This window comes from Malus sylvestris, chromosome 13, assembly GCF_916048215.2.
Source record: "Malus sylvestris chromosome 13, drMalSylv7.2, whole genome shotgun sequence".
Lineage (NCBI taxonomy): Eukaryota > Viridiplantae > Streptophyta > Magnoliopsida > Rosales > Rosaceae > Malus > Malus sylvestris.
In genome coordinates this window covers 35,076,552-35,100,432 of record NC_062272.1, presented here as the reverse complement: position 1 = coordinate 35,100,432, position 23,881 = coordinate 35,076,552, and the positions used below count along the sequence as shown (strand labels likewise).

General features: G+C 37.7%; 1 protein-coding gene across 2 annotated transcripts; it reads right to left on the bottom strand.

Annotated features, from left to right (window-relative positions):
* Positions 1–23,628, bottom strand: LOC126594745 (uncharacterized). 2 transcript variants are annotated; one of them, XM_050261006.1, is made up of 7 exons: positions 23,545–23,628; positions 23,251–23,349; positions 22,700–22,743; positions 22,466–22,539; positions 21,750–22,309; positions 3,060–10,948; positions 1–246 (listed from the first exon to the last, which is right to left on the bottom strand). In XM_050261006.1, the coding sequence occupies exon 6, from the start codon at positions 10,928–10,930 to the stop codon at positions 9,782–9,784; it is 1,149 nt and encodes a 382-aa protein (XP_050116963.1). In that variant the 5' UTR covers positions 10,931–10,948; positions 21,750–22,309; positions 22,466–22,539; positions 22,700–22,743; positions 23,251–23,349; positions 23,545–23,628; the 3' UTR covers positions 1–246; positions 3,060–9,781. The 2 variants fall into 2 exon arrangements, with proteins under 2 accessions (XP_050116963.1, XP_050116962.1); XM_050261005.1 differs by lacking the exon at positions 23,545–23,628 and having other exon boundaries at positions 23,251–23,538.
* Between the last annotated feature and the right edge of the window lie 253 nt (positions 23,629–23,881).

The window sequence follows — 23,881 nt, the reverse complement described above, 5'->3', positions numbered from 1 at the left end:
TTTACTATAATATAACAATTAAATAAAAAATCATAGATTCAAACAGTATAGTTGTACACTAAACTAAAGCTAACAACAAAACGATGAGATATACAAAGAAATACCAAACTATCCAAAGACCTTCAACAAACAAGGACATTGTCACTTGAAGACTTCACATTTCTTTGAACACCTCCAAACAAAGGACCTTGAGAGTGAATTACTTCCCCTAATGCTTGAGCCTCAACAATTGTTGCCTCTCTCTATCTGGATGGACATAAGCATACAAAAGAACATAAAAACACAAATTTCCATCAACATATTCCTGATTGAATCAATTTTTCGTAATGAGTGAGAAATAACGATACAAACTGGGCACAACCTAAGAGGACAACTGTATAAAGAGATTAAGAGCTGCACAGACAGAACTACCAACACAGCTCTAATGCAAAACTTTCATACTCAATCATAAAAAAATAAGAGGAACCCATTACAACAATTCACAAACACAAGTCAAAATTCGACAAAAAAAAGAATCACATAGCGAGAAAGGATTTGCCTTTCAAGATCCATCTTCAGTGGAAACCCACTTTCGTAAGTGTACCACCCAGACTTATCGCACCAAGCTTAGAAATCAAAACTCATCACTCGAAGACATCATATACAAAAAACCAACCAAACTTATCACACTAAAATCTTCAGAATCGCGAATGTCCTAAAACTGATATAAGAACCGGTCCTTCTCTAACAAGGATGCACATGGTGCAGATATTTCAACAAACATAATTATCAACCCAACCATATAAACCTTCAAACTTTACAAAGATATTCAAGCATTAGAGCTAGAGGTATCAATAATTCAATCCTTAGCAGAGCATCCACTAGATTTATGCATGCCTAATACATTTTCTCTAAACAATAACAAAAAGTTGAGAACCCAAGCATGAAAAGCAGTTTCGTTTTCCTGTATATTTTCATGGTGAGTAATGGCAAGCTTTTCGAGCAGAAGTTCTTACAGTTTACGTGTGATCCTTACCTCAAAACAATCAGTACAACAATCAAACCATCTTACCTCAAAAGGCTTTTCAAGTCCTCAAAAAGCTTCAGGCCTTACATCTAAACCAAACATGGGACTATCTCAAACAAAATCAGAACGCAAAGTACAATCAAAATCCTTAAAATTAGTTTGCCCAACCCTAAATCTAATAATTTTAAGAAATACTATAGCACCAATTGAGAGAGGAATTGCGATAATACCTAAAGATAAGAGAGAGAGATGAAAGTAAGAGTGTTTCCTCTGCTGGAGGTTTCGAAAGAGAATTACAGGAAAAATTGATGGATATATGCATCAGAAACATGAATTAAAGATGACAATTAGAAGGGAACGAAAAAAAAACCTGAGGGCTTTGATCTTGACCAAGGTATAAAATATCGATGATATCGGAAATATCGGTAGTCCAAAAACACGGAAATTTCAATGGAAATATCGGGATATTATCGATATCAATAAAAATTGAATAAAAACCACGAAAATTGTAAGAAAAACTTGGAAATTTTTATTGAAACTTTGCAGGATGTTTATTTAGTCAATTATCTATTAGTTTATCACAAAATATTGGAAGGAAATGCATTGCATGATAGATATAACTGATTTAAGTTGATTATATAGCGAGCTGGCAAACATTGTGAGTGTAAAAAATATGTAGTAATTAATGAAAGAAGTTTAAACACACCATAATCATTTATATATAATGAATTAGTACAATATTTTACACTTTATACATTGCATGGTAAGATACATGAGTGACTTAGCAAGGTCTAAAATATTGATAATATCGGAAATATCGGTAGTCTAAAAACACGGAAATTTCGATGAAAATATCAGGATATTATGGATATTTTAGACCATGATCTTGACAACGGTTTTGATTTTCATTAGAAGGTCTATCTATTTGCAACGAGGGAGAGGGAGAGGAGTGGACGAAACCGCTTAATTTTAAATTTTTTACCAACTCCTCTTGTCTATTTTCTAGGAGTGTGAAATTTGAAAGATTTCAAATTTTGGGAAAATTTCGAAAATTTTTTAATCCCGCCTTCTGATTTTTTTTTTAAATAGTGTGCATTATTGCATCACATTTAATGTCCGTGGTAGATAAACCAATGCGGTGTAATTACTAATAATATTGACCACGGTTAATACCTGTGGTGGTTTAATATTTTCATAACGTGCTAATTAAGACCGTGATAGTAAATTATTTTATTATGACGGGCCATTACTTGCGTGTTGTAAAACACTATTATCTACAACATGCTGACTAAGTCCGTGGTAAATGGTCATTTTTTATAACGGGCACATAATGTCCGTGGTAAAATTAATGTGGTAAATGAGCTATTTTCTTGTAGTGTGTACATAAGCTTTTCCAGTTTTGGCTATACCCTGCACTTAATTACAGGATTAGGGAAGTGCCAAAAACGAAACTTTAATCATAATTACATTACTTTTCTGCTTTAAAGGGGTAAAAAAATCTAAAATGAAAGAAATTTCCCGACATAAAATGTAAGTGACAGAACATGTTCAAGCAACAACTAATGCAAATTATGCAATTGAGCGAGCTAGTGTAGGATAAGTATTAACACACATAAATTATCTAATTTGAAGCTCATATCATGCCCAGCAAACCAAAACAAACAATTCAACTGGAAATTTGAAATTCAGATCAACCAAAACAAACCAAAGTCACTTACCATGGAAGATTATCACAAAATTGCAGGACCCAAACAATCTAAATCGAGTGGGTTCTTGGCGAGGGGGAGGGGGGGGAACTGACTCCGCTCGACCATTTTGTTATCATGGGTCATCTCTATCAGAAACTTTGTATTCATCCTTTTATTTCACCACAATTTTAACATGTATTGGTCTGTAATGCAATTTTTTTTAGCGGACATCTGATTAGAGCTATAGAGTTTTCCTCTCTTTTTTTTTTTTTTAACTACACGTTAGAATTATAGGGCTTGATCTATGACTTCTAGCAATTGATAATATATGCATGCTCTAACCCAAAAATAAAATTAGAACATACAGTGTTGTGAGCTGCAGAGTCACCATACTGCTGTGCAAGAGCATCTCCCATGCTCTGGCACATAGCCATTTGAGCCGCAACAATAGTGCTATCAAGACTACACATCAATAATTATTCGAATATTAGAAATAAATTAAACAAACAAAAGAGGAGAAATATTTGACCACCTGTACAATCATCAATTTCTTCAGCCATTAAATTAAACCTTCTTCGACTGTTTTAGTCCACAATCAAGAGAGCAAACCCTTCATAGAGTTTTAGGCAACAATAATCAAGAGGAAACTAAATAAAAAAATTGGGGATTTTTAAGAACCAAAAACTCTGCAATCAAACAAAATATAATCTACATGGAGAGTTTACAGAGAGAAAAAAGAGGAGAGTGAAGCTTACTATTCAAGGCAACCAAGACTTTCAGATAAAATCACAAAAAAAAAAAAACCCACAAATTTAACGAAAAATTGAGCACAACCCAGAAATTTAAAGGAAAAAATCTACAAAAAATTAACTAAAACTCAATTATAATAAATCCAAAATCTGAGTTGTGCATTCAATTGCTTAATTCCACTCGACTTCTTTGTATGGAGAGTAATCAATGTCCTTTTTTATTTGACACAATTGAACATCACCACCACTAACGACGCAAATATGCCTGCAAAAAATCCCAATTTGCATACACAACAACAACAACAACAAAGCCTTTTCCCACTAAGTGGGGTCGGCTATGTGAATCCTAGAACGCCATTGCGCTCGGTTTTGTGTCATGTCCTCCGTTAGATCCAAGTACTCTAAGTCTTTGCTTAGGGTCTCTTCCAAAGTTTTCCTAGGTCTTCCTCTACCCCTTCGGCCCTGAACCTCTGTCCCGTAGTCACATCTTCAAACTGGAGCGTCAGTAGGCCTTCTTTGCACATGTCCAACCCACTCATTCCTTATCTTATCCTTTCTCGTGAGCCCACACCTCCAACGAAGCATCCTCATCTTCGCTACACCCATTTTGTATACGTGTTGATGCTTCACTGCCCAACATTCTGTGCCATACAGCATCGCCGACCTTATTGCCGTCTTATAAAATTTTCCTTTGAGCTTCAGTGGCATACGACGGTCACACAACACGCCGGATGCACTCTTCCACTTCATCCATCCAGCTTGTATTCCATATATTCTGTCTTTGATCGGCTTAGGTGAAGATCTTTAGATTCCAACACTTCTCTCCAAAGGTTAAGCTTCGCATTTATCCCTTCCTGAGTTTCATCTATCAACCCTATATCGTCTGCGTAAAGCATACACCGAGGAATAACATCTTGAATATGTCATGTTAACTCATCCATTACCAATGCAAAAAGGTAAAGACTTAAGGATTGTTGATGCACAAAATCAGTGAGGACTTTGGTACAACAGAAAGTATTAAATTTGTGACTTTCGCTAGATTGCTCCGGTCATTAGTGTGGATAAGTATGTAAAAGGATAGAGACAGGAGAGCAAACACAAGATGTACGTGGTTCACCCAGATTGGCTACGTCCACGAAGTAGAGGAGTTCTCATTAATTGTGAAAGGTTTACACAAGTACATAGGTTCAAGCTCTCCTTTAGTGGGTACAAGTGAATGATTTAGTACAAATGTCATTAGGAAATATTTTGGGAGAATGATCTCCTTTTATAGAAGAGAGTTTCTAGCCTTGTTCTGACATTGACACGTGTCATGTTATGATTGGCTTCCGATGTTGACACGTGTCGCGCTATGATTGGCTTCTGATGTCGACACGTGTCGCTCTGTGATTGGCCTCCTGCTTGGAGGGGAAGCTCCTCGGTTGGGGACTTGCAAGATCCAAGCCGCTGAGTAATCACGAAACTTCTAAGTACTGAAGTGTGGTATCATCTTCACTTGCCTTATCTGTCTCATAGGTAGATGTGGCATCTTCTCTAGAAGTACTCTTCCTCCGTCCAGGGGTGGTATCTTTAACTGGTGGAGATGCACAAGGTAATGTATCAATTTCACTTGAAGCTTACTTGTAGTTTTAGGCGTAGTCAAGCGCGATACAAACCATGTAGTAGGAGTCCCCCAAGTCGCCGAGCTAGGGGATCTGCTGAAAGAGGTGACATACAAGGTAAGCAATCAGAGCTCTAAGCAATCAGTCCCAAATCAAAAGTTTGATTTTGAGTTCCGGCTGATTGTTCTCATTCTCCTTATCTTGCAGGCAGCATGAAGGATAAAGAGAAGAAAAGGAAAAGAGATGATATGAGATACTTTTGCTTTTGAAGAAGTAACTTTCCACAGGCTTATTCTTGAACTGGGCTGGAGGGTTTTCTGGTTACCTCCAGAGTATAAGGCCGACTGAAGAATTTGAGGGTCAAAACAAGTCCATCAAATCTAAAGTATGTTCGACCCTGTTGATATGGGATACTTTTGCTGTTGACAAAGTAGTGGAAGTATCGGCACGTGTTCTGTTACGCTTGTCTCCACATGCTTCCTTGTATCCTTCTCACTGGCCCTATCTGTTCCTCAGGCAGATGTGGTATATTCTCTGGAAGCATAAGATGTTGAAGATGAGTACTCGAGAGCAATGCTAGGTAAGTAATCAGGAAAGGGGTTCCAGGCAGTCAGTTCCTGACTGGAAGCTTGATTCCAAGTGTTGACTGATTGCTCTCTTTCTCCTTGTCTTGCAGGTAAGAACAAGGCCAAAGGAAAAGACAGGAAAAAAGCATGATATGGGATACTCTTGCTTTTAACCCTGATGATATGAGATATTCTTGCTCTGGTGTAGTGATGTGATAAAAGTTAAGCACACAAATTAAACCCTCTTTTGACAATTGTAGTATATGTATAAGTACGGATTGTTCTGGACCGGGGATTAGGAGGGATTGCTAATCTAATTGAAACTGACTTGAAAACACAAAAATAAACTTAAAAACACTTAACAAGACTCACAAGACTCAAAACAAACTAAAAAGACTCAAAACAGCACAAAACAACCAAATAGACTAAAAACTGACTCTAGGGAGTTATTTGGACGAAAATTGGTTTTAACTTGACTCAAGACACTTAAAAACACAAACCAAAATAAATTTTAACTAATCTAACACTTCAAAGTAAAGGGGGATTGGGTTTTGGACGAAAATAAAGTAAAACAAACAAATTAAAGACTAAAACAGATTTTGGACGAATATTGGGAAATTGGATGGGTGATGGTCTGGCTAGAAGGTCCTTCTCCACACATGACACACTTGCATACAAATCAATCTCCAATTGCTTTTCAATAAACCACGAACCTCAACGCCCTAGATTAACCGTGAATTGCACTAATTAACCCTCAAATTTTCCTAATTTCATTGAATTGGATGATTGCATACAACAACCCAAATTATTCTCCACAAGTTCCCTACATGAATTGCATAATAGAGATACGAGCAAAGATCATTAAGTTCTATGAAAATCATAAGCATTGACGAGGCACTTGTAACTATGAATTGCATGAAACTTATGCCAAGAATTCACTTAACACGATCGTGATAAGCAACATTCACTACTTGTGAATATAAGTTCATAACGATTAGGTGAAAATCTCTTATATTCTAGCATCAAATTCATGCATGCAAACTAAGTTGGCCACCTTAATCAACATACAAGAATAAGTTTTGAGTAAAACAGTTAAGCGAATTGCATTCACAATTTATCAAATCTCAATTGAAAGTAATCAATTCATATTACAAGTATAATCATGGTTTTGAATTCCCCTCTAACTATAAAGAAATTAGTTCCTCATGTTCGCAATTAAACAAAGATAACTTGAATTAAACATTGAAAACAAAGATAGAATACACCTAAAAACACTCCAGATGGCTCATTCTTCTCCTTCCTTAGCTGCGGCACAAGAGGATTGTGGTGGATGGTGTGGTGGATGGATGTAGGTGATTTATGGTAGAGGGTGGTGGATTAATTGCTGCACAAAGGTTTGTATTTATAGGGCTAGGGAAACCCACAAATTTCTGAAGGAAAGGAATGTGTATTTGGCACAATTCATGAAGGAAAAGGACTAGGGTTCACCAAAATCTGAAGGGAAACGGATTGCACAATCCTAAGGGAAAAGGATTGCAGGTTCTAGGGCTTCTAGAAAGGGTCTAGGCGCCAAATTTTTAGGTGCTTCTAGAAAAGATGTTTTAGCACCAATTTAGGGGTTCTAGAAGGATAAAGGTTCTAGAATCTGAAATATATAATTTAAATGCATAATTATCCCTTAGAGATAGCTGGAATTAAGGCACAAATTGATTTGGATAAGATAGGATAAGATAAGGGTAGGTTAGGCAAGGATAAGATAAGATAAGGTTGGATAAGGTTTCATCTTTTGAGCTAATTCCTTATCTTCATTGTCTTTGATTTATTTATTCACTCTTTTCAGCACATTCCTAGCCTCATGAACTTCAAATTCGTCCATCCATCTTGCTCCATTCATAAGCTATCCATTTGGTGCCCAAAACTACCTAAAAATGCTCTAAAATGCACTTTCTTGCCAACTTTGTCATATGGACCTACAAACACACGAAAATAACTTAAAACACTATAATAAACACAAACAAACTATGAAAATGCAAGAAAACAAGCTAACTAAGTCGCATAAATATGCTCCTATCAAATTCCCCCACATTTAGCTTTTGCTAGTCCTCGAGCAAAACAAAACAAGCAAACCAAAACATAACATAACATAAACCTTCCAACGTTTGTCTCAGGGATTTCCAATGAAACATGACACATTAAAAATCACTACTTACATAGATTTTAGTTATTCTCACCCTCGAGCATATACTTAATCATAGTCACCATTCACGAGCTCACATTTAATCAATTAAAATAACATTTTGAATGTAGTAACATGCCTTAGAGAATTCCCTCAATTCCTCACAAGATATACTCTCTATTTTCACACAGATTTTCTAACTACACACCTTACACTAGTTATATGTGAGAAGATTGATGTAAACATGTAGACGAACACTCACATATATGTATAACAAAGAAAGCATTTTCTGGAGTTATTAAACATGCTAGATATGATCTCATGAATGGAATGCTACTACTTAGACGTGAGAACCAGTGATACCATATGCTCATACCAATCCCAAACTCCACATATTGAAATACACAACAACCAAGATTAAAGTCTAAGGGTTGTAATGGGGCTAAGGGTATTGGCTAACAAAGAAAGGTTAAGGATAAACAAATGTTCTTAACGCAATAGTAAACAAAGCAATGAAATCAACTTAGAATTCACTTTAGAATGCAGAAATCAACTTTTAAACACAAGGGAAGATTCATGCAACACTTAGGGTCAAATTCAAGCTTTTTGGACCATTTCTTCAACAACCAACACTTTAGAGCTCTTTCTAACATATTTTTCAACTCTTCTTCATTCTTTTCACAACTTTTCTTTTTTTCTTTCTATTTTCCACGAATTTTTTTCTTTTTCTTTTCTACCCGTGCCTCTTTTAAGACTTTGGCACACACACACACAAAAATCCTTTCCTCCACACTTGTTTTTCTGCAATATGTTTGATCAAAAGGAATTCTCTCTAAATCATGCTTCACTATCCTTTAAGAACAAGGGTATGGGTAGTCCTAATCTAGGCTTGGTAAGGATAATGTGGCTAACAACGAAAATAGGCTAAATAAGGCTCAAAAGGGGTTAAACCTACAAAACAAATGCATGGGATGAAGACTTTTTGGCTCTGGTGGTGACTACTAAACAACTTCATCTTGTTATATGTTATGCACTCAGTTTTAAAGCTTTGAATGAAACGGGCATGAGTTCTAGTATTTGGAACTAAAGTGATAAAACGCATTCTAAGTAGCAACCAAGCAAAGAATAATGAGATCATGCAATGACTTTAGGAAACAAGAAATCACATATTAATAACTCTCCAAACAAAGTTTAGGCTCAAGTCTCTCTGGGTTGTAGCGTTAGTTTGAGTTCCTTCCTTCAAGCATGTTACAAAAACTGATTTTTTTTTCCTTTTGTGATTACATGTGAATTCGTAAACGACAACTAAAACCAAGCATAAACCAAAGAGCATATTAAACTTCCACCCATGTTTGTAACTTTCTTTAACAGTCATGCAATTAAAAACCAAATCCTCATCATTGTGTTGGAAGGTACCCTAAGACAAAAACACACAAAAAAAACAACTCTTTTTGGGTTTTTTTAAAACATTTTCTAGTTTTTTTTTTCAAATTTTCGTATTTTCTATCAAAGACACAATAAAACACTCCGAAATACTCTAAAAACACTTTAAAACATTGAAAAACAACCTTTGAAATGTTAGGTGGTAAACTTGTACGAATTTTGCAACAAAAACACTTGTTTACCCCCCTACACTTAACCGAAACATTGTCCTCAATGTTCCAAACGTAGAATAACACAAAAACAAGCAAATAACATAACTAGCAAATATGACAAATATGGCAAAGTAAAAGCAATAAAGAGTAGGGTTTAGGAACGTAAATCTGGTTGTGATGCCGGAGCTTCCTAGGTCTTCTTTATTTGCATGGGTTGCCTCCCAAGAAGCGCTTGCTTTAACGTCTTGCAACCGGACGATGCTTCTCTTTACGCTCCCCTAGGTCCCATAGCATGAAATTGATCCTTGAATGGAAGGTGATACTTGAAATGATCCGCCAAAGGTTTCAATTCTAGAGTGGGTGCTTTGTCCGACAGGAACTCAATGACAAACACCACTTCTTAGAAAGTTTCAGGGATATTGGACTCGACCAGATTGAATGTGATGGTTGGGACTTGCCCCGTGTCATAAAATTCAATGTCTTTGGGCTTCGTTGTCTCAAATACGTCCTCTTTGATGAATTCTTGATATTCTCCAGCCACTACTTTCTCTTGAATCATTCTTCTTGGTGTACAAAGTCCCTTGAACAATTCAACATAATCTAGAACTTGCTTTGTTGCACCAAGAATTGGAATATCATTTTGCACATTTGGAAGAGCTTCCACAATGTCTTTTTCACTCTCTTCTTGCTTGGGAATAAAAAACTTGCGAGCAAAAAGGACATTGGGTGGAATGGGGTTAGAATTAATTGAATTTGGAACCACCTTACCTGAGTTGGACGGCATAGGGACTCTAGGAGGCTGCGGCAAGGGTTGTTCTACCCTTGTTGTGGGTGTGTCTTCTTCGTCCTCCTCAATTAGCAGCTGGTCGTCCTCCTCTTGGCTTGATTTGGACGTTTTTGGGCTTCTTCCAACCTCCATGCCACTTTCCAAAATGATAGCATCATGGATTTCAAAATCTTCCTTCAAATTTTCAATAGTTGAGTTGGAGAGTTCACTTTGCTCTTGAATTTGTGCCATGAATTCCATAATCTCTCCCATTTGATTCTTCAATTTACCCAACTTCTTGTCTTGATTTTGTTGATCTTGCGCCAAAGAGGTTAGTAATTGAAGAATTTGATCACTATCCATGGACATACTTGACTTTGATTGGAATTGTTGTGGGGGATGCGGTGGTGGATGCATAGGCGTGGTGTAGAACTCCTCATATGGCTGCCAATATGCATCTTGTTGAGCCTCATTGGCTTGATTTTGTGAGCCCTGCACCAAAGAACTTAATTCATTAAGAATTTGATTATAATCTATTGACGAACCTGAGTTTGATTGAGCATATTGTATATGAGGTTGTGGTGGCTGCATAGGTCTTGAATAGAACTCCTCATATGGCTGCCAATATGCTTCATGTTGAACTGGTTGAGGTTCCCACCACATAGAGTTTGAATGATCACTCCAATCAAATGTAGGGATACTTTGTCTTGTGGTCCTTTCGACATATTGCGACAATTGAGAAGTAAGATTCGCCATTTGAGCTTGAAGATTAGCAAAATCCATGTCTTACTTCTCTAGTACCTTAAATCAAAGAAAGAGAACTAAATCAAATATCCAAAGTAAAAGAAACAAAACAAAACAAAATCAGTAACTAAAACAAAAGACACAAAAAAGAAACAAAAAGAAACAACGGGGGATTAGCAAAGTTGCTAATCCCCGGCAACAACGCCAAAATTTGATGTGATAAAAGTTAAGCAGACAAATTAAACCCTCTTTTGACAATTGTAGTATATGTATAAGTAGGGATCGTTCTAGACCGGCGATTAAGAGGGATTGCTAATCTAATTGAAACTGACTTGAAAACACAAAAATAAACTTAAAAACACTTAACAAGACTCACAAGACTCCAAACAAACTAAAAAGACTCAAAACAGCATAAAACAACCAAATAGACTCAAAACTGACTCTAGGGAGTTATTTGGACGAAAATTGGTTTTAACTTGACTCAAGACACTTAAAAACACAAACCAAAACAGATTTTAACTAATCTAACACTTCAAAGTAAAGGGGGATTGGGTTTTGGACGAAAATAAAGTAAAACAAACAAATTAAAGACTAAAACAGATTTTGGACGAAAATTGGGAAATTGGATGGGTGATGGTCTGGCTAGAAGATCATTCTCCACACATGACACACTTACATACAAATCAATCTCCAATTGCTTTTCAATAAACCATGAAACTCAACGCCCTAGATTAACCGTGAATTGCACTAATTAACCCTCAAATTTTCCTAATTTCATTGAATTGGATGATTGCATACAACAACCCAAATTATTCTCCACAAGTTCCCTACATGAATTGCATAATAGAGATACAAGCAAAGATCATTAAGTTCTATGAAAATCATAAGCATTGACGAGGCACTTGTAACTATGAATTGCATGAAACTTATGCCAAGAATTCACTTAACACGATCGTGACAAGCAACCTTCACTACTTGTGAATATAAGTTCATAACGATTAGGTGAAAATCTATTATATTCTAGCATCAAATTCATGCATGCAAACTAAGTTGGTCACCTTAATCAACATACAAGAATAAGTTTTGAGTAAAACAGTTAAGCGAATTGCATTCACAATTTATCAAATCACAATTGAAAGTAGTCAATTCATATTGCAAGTATAATCATGGTTTTGAATTCCCCTCTAACTATAAAGAAATTAGTTCCTCATGTTCGCAATTAAACAAAGATAACTTGAATTAAACATTGAAAACAAAGATAGAATACACCTAAAAACACTCTAGATGGCTCATTTTTCTCCTTCCTTAGCTGCGGTACAAGAGGATTGTGGTGGATGGTGTGGTGGATGGATGTAGGTGATTTATGGTAGAGGGTGGTGGATTAATTGCTGCACAAAGGTTTGTATTTATAGGGCTAGGGAAACCCACGAATTTCTGAAGGAAAGGAATGTGTATTTGGCACAATTCATGAAGGAAAAGGACTAGGGTTCACCAAAATCTGAAGGGAAACGGATTGCACAATCTTAAGGGAAAAGGATTGCAGGTTCTAGGGCTTCTAGAAAGGGTCTAGGCACCAGATTTTTAGGTGCTTCTAGAAAAGATGTTTTAGCACCAATTTAGGGGTTCTAGAACGATAAAGGTTCTAGAATCTGAAATATATAGTTTAAATGCATAATTATCCCTTAGAGATAGCTGGAATTAAGGCACAAATTGATTTGGATAAAATAAGATAAGATAAGGTTAGGTTAGGCAAGGATAAGATAAGATAAGTTGGATAAGGTTTCATCTTTTGAGTTAATTCCTTATCTTCATTGTCTTGGATTTATTTCTTCACTCTTTTCAGCACATTCCTAGCCTCATGAACTTCAAATTTGTCCATCCATCTTGCCCCATTCATAAGCTATCCATTTGGTGCCCAAAACTACCTAAAAATGCTCCAAAATGCACTTTCTTGCCAACTTTGTCATATGGACCTACAAACACACGGAAATAGCTTAAAACACTATAATAAACACAAACAAACTATGAAAATGCAAGAAAACAAGCTAACTAAGTCGGATAAATATGCTCCTATCATGTAGCTTGTTTGCAGAGGTATTATCGGAGGGAAAGAAAGCTGAGTATTTCGAGAGGCTTCGTTGGGAGTGCCCTCTCAAATATGAGGAAAGGTTGAGCATTTTTGCAGATCTGCCTGTCCGTTGAGGATGGAGGTCGACATATATAGGAGTCTCCATAACAACAAGTAGTAATGCTATTCTTTTACCCTTCTTGGTCATAGCACTGTAGTGGGAGCTGCCCGCTTCACGTGTTTTAACTTTGTCAGAGCACTTTGAAAAAGTGGTCTGTGGTATCTGGAAAGTTGATGTTGCGTGTGAAGATTACAAACAAGCTTTATCCAAGGAGATCTGGCTCTCGAAGTTGAGAAAGCGATGCCTTTTCGATTTTCATACAAGCGATCCTGTCGGGGATCTGGCTCTCGAGATTCGGAGAACTGTGCCTCTTCGATTTTTGAGAAAGCAATCATGCTGAAAGTCTGGCTCTTGAAATTCGGAGAGCGGTGTCTCTTCGATTTTTGAGAAAGTAATCTTGTTGGGAGTCTAGCTCTCGAGATTCGGAGGGCGGTGCCTCTTCGAATTTGGAGCAAGCAATCTTGTTGGGAGTGTTTTCTCGAATATGAGTAAAGGTTGGGCATTTTTGCTAGTCTACCTTGCCACGGAGCATAGAGGTTAACACACAGGGACTTTCCAATTATCTAGCAGTGGTGCTGTTCCTTTACCCCTATGGGTAATAATATGGTAGCTAAACCTTCAAAATTTATGTGTCTAAACTTTGTTAGTACTGTTTCTTTGCTATTCTTTTACCCTTCTTGGTCATAGCGATGTAGTGGGAGCTGCAAGCTTCACGTGTCTAAACTTTGTCAGAGATCTTTGGCAAAGTTATCTGTGGTACCCATGAGCTGATGTTGCGTGTGGAAAGTGGATGATTGAACAGTAAGATTCACGTGCTTTCTACTTCACCAGAAATCTTTGACAGATTGCCCGTACTTTCCGCAAAGCTGAGTGCATGTGACAAGTGCTAACAAGGCTGAGAAAGCAGGTGCCTCTTCGATTTCTGAGATCGGCCCTCATGGTCTTTGAGCAGCTCAGCTTTTGAGAAAGCAAGTGCCTTTTCAATTTTTAAGATCGGCCCTCGTGGTCTTTGAGCAGCCCAGCTTTTGAGAAAGCAAATGCCTCTTTGATCTCTGAGATCGGCCCTCGTGGTCTCTGAGCAGCCCAGCTTTTGAGAAAGCAAACGCCTTTTCGATTTCTGAGCAGGCGCCTCTTCGATTTTTGAAGCTCCGTCGAGTGCAGATTTTTATAGAGGCTGGCATTAAGTTCCAAAGCACACTTGAATCTCCACCAGTAGAAGCTCCCTTCTTGCACTTCTAAGATCTTGATTTGTCCGACTTCTTCTCTCTTCAACACCTTTCAAAAATGTTTGGCTCTTCCGACCATCGTTTTGACTTGAACCTTGGTGAAGAGGCAGCCGCGCCTTCTCCAGACAACATATGGCGCCCATCCTTCTTATCCCTTACTGGTCCTCTTACCGTTGGGGATTCCGTGATGAATGATATGACCGCTGCGGTGGTGGCCAGGAACATTCTCATTCCCAAAGATAATAGACTTCTTTCCAAACGGTCTGATGAGTTGGCTGTTAAGGATTCTCTGGCTCTCAGTGTTCAATGTGCAGGTTCTGTGTCGAATATGGCCCAACGCCTATTTGCTCGAACCCGCCAAGTTGAATCATTGGCGGCTGAGTGATGAGTCTCAAGCAGGAGATTAGAGGGCTCAAGTATGAGAATAAACAGTTGCATAGGTTCGCACATGACTATGCTACAAACATGAAGAGGAAGCTTGACCAGGTGAAGGAATCTGATGGTCAGATTTTATTTGATCATTAGAGGTTTGTAGGTTTGTTCCAAAGGCATTTATTGCCTTCATCTTCTGGGGCTGTACTGCGTAATGAAGCTCCAAATGATCAGCCTCCGATGCCTCTTCCTTCTAGGGTTCTGTCCAGTACTGAGGCTCCGAGTGATCACCCTCCGGTGCCTTCTCTTTCTAGGGCTCTACCGACTGCTGAGACTTCTCCTAAGCAACCTTTGTGAAGGCCCCCTCTTGTTTGTTTATTTTGACTCATGTATATGTACATATTTGTAACTTATCGGAGATATCAATAAATAAGCTTTGCTTCATTTCACCGTATTGTGTTAAATACACCAAAACCTTCTTCACTAAGTTGTTTGAATTTTTCTTTTGTTGAAGCTTGTATGTTAAAGCTTTGTGAGTGAAGCATGTAGGTTGAGGTAGTGTTCCCTTAATTTCTCGAGTGAGGAAAACTTCTCATTTGGAGACTTGAAAAATCCAAGTCACTGAGTAGGGTCGGCTATATGAATCTTAGAACGCCATTGTGCTTGGTCATGTGTCATGTCCTCCGTTAGATCCAAGTACTCTGTCTTTTCTTAGAGTCTCTTCCAAAGTTTTCCTAGGTCTTCCTCTACCCCTTCGGCCCTGAACTTCTATCCCGTAGTCACATCTTCTAACCGGAGCGTCAGTAGGCATTCTTTGCACATGTCCAAACCACCGTAACCGATTTTCTCTCAGCTTTCCTACAATTTCGGCTACTCCTACTTTACCTCGGATATCCTCATTCCTAATCTTATCCTTTCTCGTGTGCCCACACATCCAACGAAGCATCCTCATCTCCGCTACACTCATTTTGTGTACGTGTTGATGCTTCACCGCCCAACATTCTGTGCCATACAGCATCGCCGACTTTATTGCCGTCCTATAAAATTTTCCCTTGAGCTTCAGTGGCATACGGCGGTCACACAACACGCTGGATGCACTCTTCCACTTCATCCATCCAGCTTGTATTCTATGGTTGAGATCTCCATCTAATTCTCCGTTCTTTTGCAAGATAGATCCTAGGTAGCGAAAGCAGTCGCTCTTTGGTATTTCCTGATCTCCAATCCACACCCTTAACTCATTTTGGCCTCCATTTGCATTGAACTTGCACTCCATATATTCTGTCTTTGATCGGCTTAGGCGAAGACCTTTAGATTCCAACACTTCTCTCCAAAGGTTAAGCTTCACATTTACCCATTCTTGAGTTTCATTTATCAACACTATATCGTTTGCGAAAAGCATACACCAAGGAATATCATCTTGAATATATCCTGTTTATTGAGTGATGTGTAGCTAGGAGAGTTTATTGTATGAAATGATCTTGTTATGACAAGTGTCACAATCCTAGAAGGGTAGTTAGTTAGATGGTTAGCTTAGTCATTAAGCAAACTAGTAAGTATAAATAGTGAGGAGGAGCAGGATTGTATTATCTTTTGACAGTTAATCAAATATATACTTTCTCTCTATCTTTCTCTCTTTTAAATCTCTCTAAGCTTTTCTTCTTAGTTTCAAAGCATCCATGGCTGTACTTTCTCAGAGCTGTTATGATGGTATCAAGAGCTTAGGTTCTTCAAGATCCTGAGTTTTTTCTTCCGGTGGTGATTGCAGTCGACGCCGATTTGTGGTTTTACTCAGGTTCTATTCTTGGTTGATTCTTGACATTTCGTCTTTCAATTCGAGATAATTTTGTTGATCATTGAGGCACGAAGCCAGAATTGGATGTATTTGTGAAATCTTGTGTGATATATCATGATGAAATTTGAGCACGAAGCTGGGTTGTTCTTGGATTACAATTTTTCTTGAGTCTGTTGAAGTGCGATTAGGGCACTGAATTGAAATTGATGATTAAATTGGTTCTGTTGTTGACGTTTAGTGATGAATTGTTGAGCACGAAGCTCTTGTTAGCATAAACAAAATTTCAGAAATTTGGAAAATTAAGGGCACTAAGCTCATCTTATTCGTATACGAAGATATTGTTTGTCTGAGAAATTTGGGGGTTTGTTGTTCTGCACTCATCTCTCATTTGGTTCACCATACTAAGCACGAAGCGTGTGGTTGATTCTGTTTAAGTTCACAAATGGCGTCTTCTTCATTCAAAATTGAAAGTTTATTGGGAGTGCTCACTATCCGCTTACAAGATGATAACTTTGCTAAGTGGTCATTTCAGTTTCGCTCTGTTTTGGGAGGATATGATTTGTTTGATTTCTTTGATGGGAATAGTGTTTGTCCACCAAAGTATGTGATCTCTCTAGAAGGTGGGGTGACAAAGGAGATTACAGCGGCCTATCGTGATTGGGTTAAAACAGATAAAGCATTGTTAAGCTTGTTGATTGCTAGTCTTGGTGATGAAGCCATTGAATATGTGGTTGGGTGTAAGACTGCTTATGAAGCGTGGACCAATCTTAATGATCGATATGCCACAGTGTCTAGAGCACGGATCAATCATCTTAAGACTGAACTTCACACGATCAAAAAAGGATCTGATAGTGTTGAGAAATACTTGCTACGTCTTAAGGGCTTGAAAGATCAATTACTTGCTGCAGGGGAAATTGTTTCAGATAATGATTTAATTGTAGCAGCTTTGGCTGGATTGCCCTCTGAGTATAACATGATCAAAACTGTGATTGTGGCACGCGAGTCTCCTCTTACTCTTAAAGAATTTCGTGCACAGTTGTTGAGTGCTGAGAAAACTGCTGAAGAGTTTCAAGGTGGTTTTCAATTTCCTATGACTGGCATGTATTCTCATGAAGAGTCTTCTAATGCTGGTTCTCAACATGGACAGACGTTTAATGGTAACTATGGAGGTCCACGATTCTATCTAGGAGAATCATCCAATGCTGGTGCTCAACAAGGACAAAATTTTAATGGTGGAAGTTTTGGTTTTGTTGGTCAAAATCAGCGGTCTAATGGTAATGGTCAAGCTACTATACCACAACAATTTCATTCCAATCGTAACAATGGTAATAGTTAGCGCTATAATTCCAGATCAAGATTCAATGGTGGTAATGGGTTTCATTTTGGCTCTACCAACAGAGGCAATGGCTATGGTAATTCAGGTGGGAATTTTCAGAATAAAGGGGGTTCGAATTGGTCAACTTGGACTGGGAAAATTGGTCAGAAGTCTACCATTATCCTTGAATGTCAGATTTGCAACAAACGTGGTCATACTGCTCCAAATTGTTACTATCGCAATGAACAACAATCTCAAGCGCCTGCTGCTATTCTTAAGTGTCAAATCTGTGGAAAAAGGGGGCACATTGCTCTCAACTGTTTCTATCGAAGTAACTATGCATATCAAGGAGCAAATCCACCTCCCACTTTGACTGCCATGACTGCTCAGTCTCAGTCTACTTTCAATCCGAATCAGGCATGGATCATGGACACAGGGGCTACTCATCATATGACTGGCGATATTAATGATCTGGAAATGATTGCACCATTTGAAGGGGATCAAAAGATCACGGTTGGCAATGGATAATGTCTTCCAGTGAAGAATACTGGTTCCAACTCTCTTTATACTCAGTCTAAAATCTTATATCTTGCTTCTGTGTTACATGTCCCTACCTTAGCAGCTAGTTTATTATCTGTGTATACATTGTGCAAAGATAATAACTGTTGTGTGATTCTTGATGAATATGGTTTTTTGGTGCAGGACAAGGCAACAAAGGCAATCCTAATGAGAGGAAGGAGTAGTGGAGGTCTGTATTACATACCCAAGAGTTTGTTTTTCTAGCATCACAAGCAACAATCAGTTTCTCTTCCAAAGGCATTTCTTGGTCAAGTGGTGAAGGCTTCTCTTTGGCATTATAGACTAGGACATCCTAGCAATGATGTGTTACATAGTATGATTTCTAATTCCAAGGTCTTGTATAAACCAGATGTGAATAAACATATATGCAGTTTCTGCCTAAGTGGCAAAATGTCTAGACAGGTGTTCTCTTCTAGTTCACATTTGTTTGTAAGACCTTTTCAAAGGATAAGTAGTGATGTATGGGGACCCTCTCCTGTTGTATCACTTGAAGGATATAAATACTATGTGAGCTTTATTGATGACTATACAAAGTTTACATGGTTGTTTCCTCTGGTTTATAAATCTCAAGTGCTCTCTGTTTTTGAGACCTTTTTTGCATTTGTCCAGAATCATTTTCATACTTCTATTCAGTATTTTCAGTCAGATGGTGGTGGAGAGTATACAAGCTTTTCCTTCAAGAAATTTTTGAATTCAAAAGGGGTTGTTCATCTTATTTCTTGTCCTCATACACCTCAGCAAAATGGAACTGCTGAGCGAAAACATCGACATATTATAGAGACTGCTATCACATTATTGACTACTGCTTATTTGCCTCATAATTTTTGGATGCATGCTTGTTCTCATGCTATTTTTCTTATCAATCAAATGCCTTGCAAATACTTAGCTTGGCAGTCTCCTTACTTCAAGTTGTTTGGGACTCATCCGTTAGTCAATTCTCTTAAGGTCTTTGGGTCTGCTGTTTATCCGTATCTTAGACCTTATACTAAGCATAAATTGGACCCCAGAACCGATGAATGTATATTTCTGGGATATGTTTTAGGTTACAAGGGAGTTGTTTGCTATCATAGAGGGAAGCAGAGATTACTTATTTCGAGGCATGTAGTTCATGATGAACAGGTGTTTCCATTTCAACAAAGTTCTATAGTGCAACGTACTGTGAATGGACCTCACTATCAGTTCAAGCATCCAGTGGTTCCTCCTTTTGTGCTACCAATTTATTCTGGAGCAAGATTTGGTCAACAACACCAAACTACATCATCTGTTCATAATGGTTCCGATTCAGTGGTTCAGGATACATCTTTAGTGAATGATAGTCCAATGTTCTCTGGTATGGGTCAAGATGAAAGATCTTCTTCTCCAACACAGACCTCTCATCACACCACTACTCCACACTCCTCTCATCCACCTACATCTTTGTTGCCTGTCCACTGTCCTGCATCATTGGAGGTACCTTTCTCACTTCCATATGCTAATGATTTGTCTTCTGGTTCCATACATAATGATACTTCTGATTCTTCCAATGTTCATTCTATGACTACTCGACTTAAATCTGGGGTTATTGCTAGAAAAGATTATAGTACCTATTCTGCAATGGCTGCTCCTATTTCCTCTGGTTCATATTCTTCTTGTGATGATCATGTTTTACTTGGTTGTACTGCTGTCTTAGACATATCTGAGCCTATTGAACCTGCATCTTACAAACATGCTGTTGCTCATTCTCATTGGAGAGATGCTATGACAGAAGAGTTCTCTGCACTTCAGAAACAAGGGACTTGGGATCTTGTTCCTTTGCCTTCTAATAAGAATATTATTGGAAGCAAGTGGATTTATAAAGTCAAGAGGGATCAAAATGGTGCAGTTTCCAGATATAAAGCTAGACTAGTTGCTCAGGTTCAGTCAAACACATGGTTTAGATTATGATGAAACTTTCAGTCCTGTTGTTCGACACAGTACTGTCAGAATTGTTTTGGCACTTGATGCTTCTCACAAATGGTCTTTGAAGCAATTAGATATCAAGAACGCATTTCTTCATGGAGATTTGCAGGAGGAAGTGTTTATGCAACAACCCCAAGGTTTCAAGGATCCTCAACATCCTGATTATGTTTGTAAGCTCAGAAAATCACTGTATGGATTGAAACAGGCACCTCGGGCCTGGAATTCTAAGTTTACAACTTATTTGCCTACCTTGGGATTCCTTGTTTCAGATTCGGATCCTAGTTTGTTTGTTAAAACTCAAGGCAGTGCAGTGGTTATTCTTCTTCTATATGTTAATGATATAATCATCACAAGTTCTGATTCAGTTTTGGTTCAACAAGTTATTGATGAATTGGGAATGGTATTTGATATGAAAGACATGGGACAACTTACTTTCTTCTTGGGTTTACAAATTACTTATCAAGCTAATGGTGATCTGTTTATGTCTCAATCAAATTATGCTAAAGAGCTAATTAAAAAGGCTGGTATGGTATCGTGTAAAGCTTGTCCAACTCCTTGCAAGCCACATAGTCAGTTGCTTAAAGATGAAGGCATACCACTGATTGATCCTACTGAGTTTCGCAGTTTAGTAGGAGCATTACAGTATCTCACTTTTACTAGACCCGACATCGCTTTTGCAGTGAACTATGCTTGCCAATTCATGTCAACTCCTACTGATGTTCATTTTCATTTGGTAAAGCGGATTCTTCGATATCTTCAAGGTACTTTGGAGTGTGGCCTTACATATTCATCTACACATACTTTGGATTTATTAGCATTTAGTGATGCAGATTGGGCATCTGATATCAACACAAGACGATCGACTACTGGATATGTGGTGTTTTTGGGACAAAATCCAGTCTCCTGGCAGTCCAAGAAGCAAGCAAGTGTATCGCGTAGTTCCACAGAGGCTGAGTATAAAGCTCTAGCTAATGTTGCTGCCGATGTTGCCTGGATACGATTGATCTTGAAAGATTTACACGTTTTCTTGCCCTCACCTCCTATTCTGCACTGTGACAATATTTCAGCTTTGGCTTTGTGTTCTAATCCGGTTTTTCACTCTCGGATTAAACATCTTGATATAGACTTTCATTTTGTTCGTGAAAGGGTGCAAAAAGGAGATTTACATGTTGAGTATACTTCTACTGCTGATTAGGTGGCTGATATTTTGACAAAGGGTCTTCATGGACCTTTATTTGTTCAACACTATCACAATCTGAAGCTGGGGGTTCCCCAGTTGAGATTGAGGGGGAATATTGAGTGATGTGTAGCTAGGAGAGTTTATTGTATGAAATGATCTTGTTATGACAAGTGTCACAATCCTAGAAGGGTAGTTAGTTAGATGGTTAGCTTAGTCATTAAGCAAACTAGTAAGTATAAATAGTGAGGAGGAGCAGGATTGTATTACCTTTTGACAGTTAATCAAATATATACTTTCTCTCTATCTTTCTCTCTCTTAAATCTCTCTAAGCTTTTCTTCTTAGTTTCAAAGCATCCATGGCTGTACTTTCTCAGAGCTGTTATGACTGTTAACTCATCAATTACCAACGCAAAAAAGTAAGGACTTAAGGATAAGCCTTGATGTAATCCTACAGTTATAGGGAAGCTTTCAGTTTGTCCTTCATGAGTTCTTACGGCAGTCTTTGCTCCTTCATACATATCCTTTATAACTTGGATATATGCTACTCGTACTTCTTTCTTCTCCAAAATCCTCCAGAGAATGTCTCTTGGGACCCTATCATACGTTTTTTTCAAATCTATAAAGACCATGTGTAAATCCTTTTTCCCCTCTCTATATCTTTCCATCAATCTTCGTAAGAGATAGATTGCCTTCATGGTTAAGCGTCCTGACATGAACCCGAATTGGTTGTCCGAAACCCGTGTCTCTTGCCTCAATCTATGCTTAATGACTCTCCCAGAGCTTCATTGTATGACTCATGCAGAAACTGAATTTGGTTCATGTCGGACCTTGAAATATAAACCACAAAAACAAATTGAAATAATTAAATTCCAAATCCAATCTCATAATTCTGCAATAGAGAAGAAATTATCAGAGATCTTAATGTAGATTTTTCGTTTTGTGTGGTTAAGAACAGTGCGCACAAATGGGAGCAAAATGTGCACCTGATCGGTTTGTATTGCCCTATCCACTGCATTCTTTCTTATGCTGGCCCCTTAATAGCTGAAACCACGACTTCCTAAAGCCAAAAACAAAACAAAATTAAACAGCATGTTGGGAATCCGAAGCTACAAACAAAACCCCCAAAATCACAAAAACAAAATTTAAACAAAAAACCCATTCTTAAATTAAAATTTACACTCCTAAATACTTAATATTCAAAGCAGAGAATTACTCACAGCCTCGAGAGCGATTTCCAATCATCACCGACAGCTTTATCGACCTATTCAAATTGATCAAAAGTCAGAACAAATATAATATAGAAACGTTGCAAACCAGCTTAATTCAAAAGCAGCTTAATCCAAGAGCAGCTTAATCTGCAACAGTTTTTTTTATTTTTTGAGAAGAGCTTAATCTGCAACAATTGAATAAAGAAACAGAATTTACGGTGATATAATGGATTCCAGAACCGATCTTAATGAAACGGAAATGGACTTTATTTGGATACAGACTTGGGTGAGTATGAGAAGAAAGTCATTGAGATCCTAGAAGATTGCTTGGTATCCGATTATAATTAAAAAATTACAAAGAAGAAGAGAGAAATAAAATTAAAAAATTAAATATATATGCACCACACAGAGATTGGATAAACATTTGACGATGAAATTTTGAGTAATTAATCCTTGAAATCAATTAGGGTTTCATCAAATTTTGAGTAATTAATCCTTGAAATGAACTAATAATCTAAATTAAACAGAAGTTGAAAAGAAATTCGTGAAAGGGAACAAACCTTGATCCATTTGCCTTGCCTTGCCCCAGAGACATGGCTGGAGAACTCTCAGTCACTGTGGAAACTCAGTTTTGGTGGGTTTCTCAAATGCTTGGAGATCTGTTCGTACACACATATAAGATATCAAGCAAAGGAGGAAGAAGAAGTAGCAGCAGCAGCAGAACCAGGAGAAACAGAGGCAGACGAAGCCGATTGAAAGTTAGAAACATAGCAAAGGAAATGAAGCAGAAGAAAAGGAAGGTAACCCAATTGAGCTCGACTATTCCAATAACCGATTGAAAGTTAGAAACATACCAAAGTTGTCGGGCATTTTTTTATGATAATGATTTTTGTCGAAGCCGTGACCCCAAATTTGGGCTCTGGCTTTATATATAAGAGATAACTAGTCTAGCTAGTTATTATTAGATTATAGTTATATTGTTGCTTTTATATGTACTATTGGCTTTGTATTTTGGTATACAATTTGAAAAGGGTATGCTTATAGTAGTTTATTACAATTATATCTAAAGTATATTGGTTAGTAATATCATGGCTGGTATAGATACCAATAGTTGATAGATCCAATTTGGGGTGATTACCATTCGATTAAGTACTTCGCCTTTATACGTATCATGTTGTTTACTTAAATGGT

What these genes read in the sequence shown, in the direction of transcription:
- LOC126594745 (XM_050261006.1), bottom strand. Translation starts at nt 10,930, where the DNA reads ATGGATTTTGCTAATCTTCAAGCTCAAATGGCGAATCTTACTTCTCAA.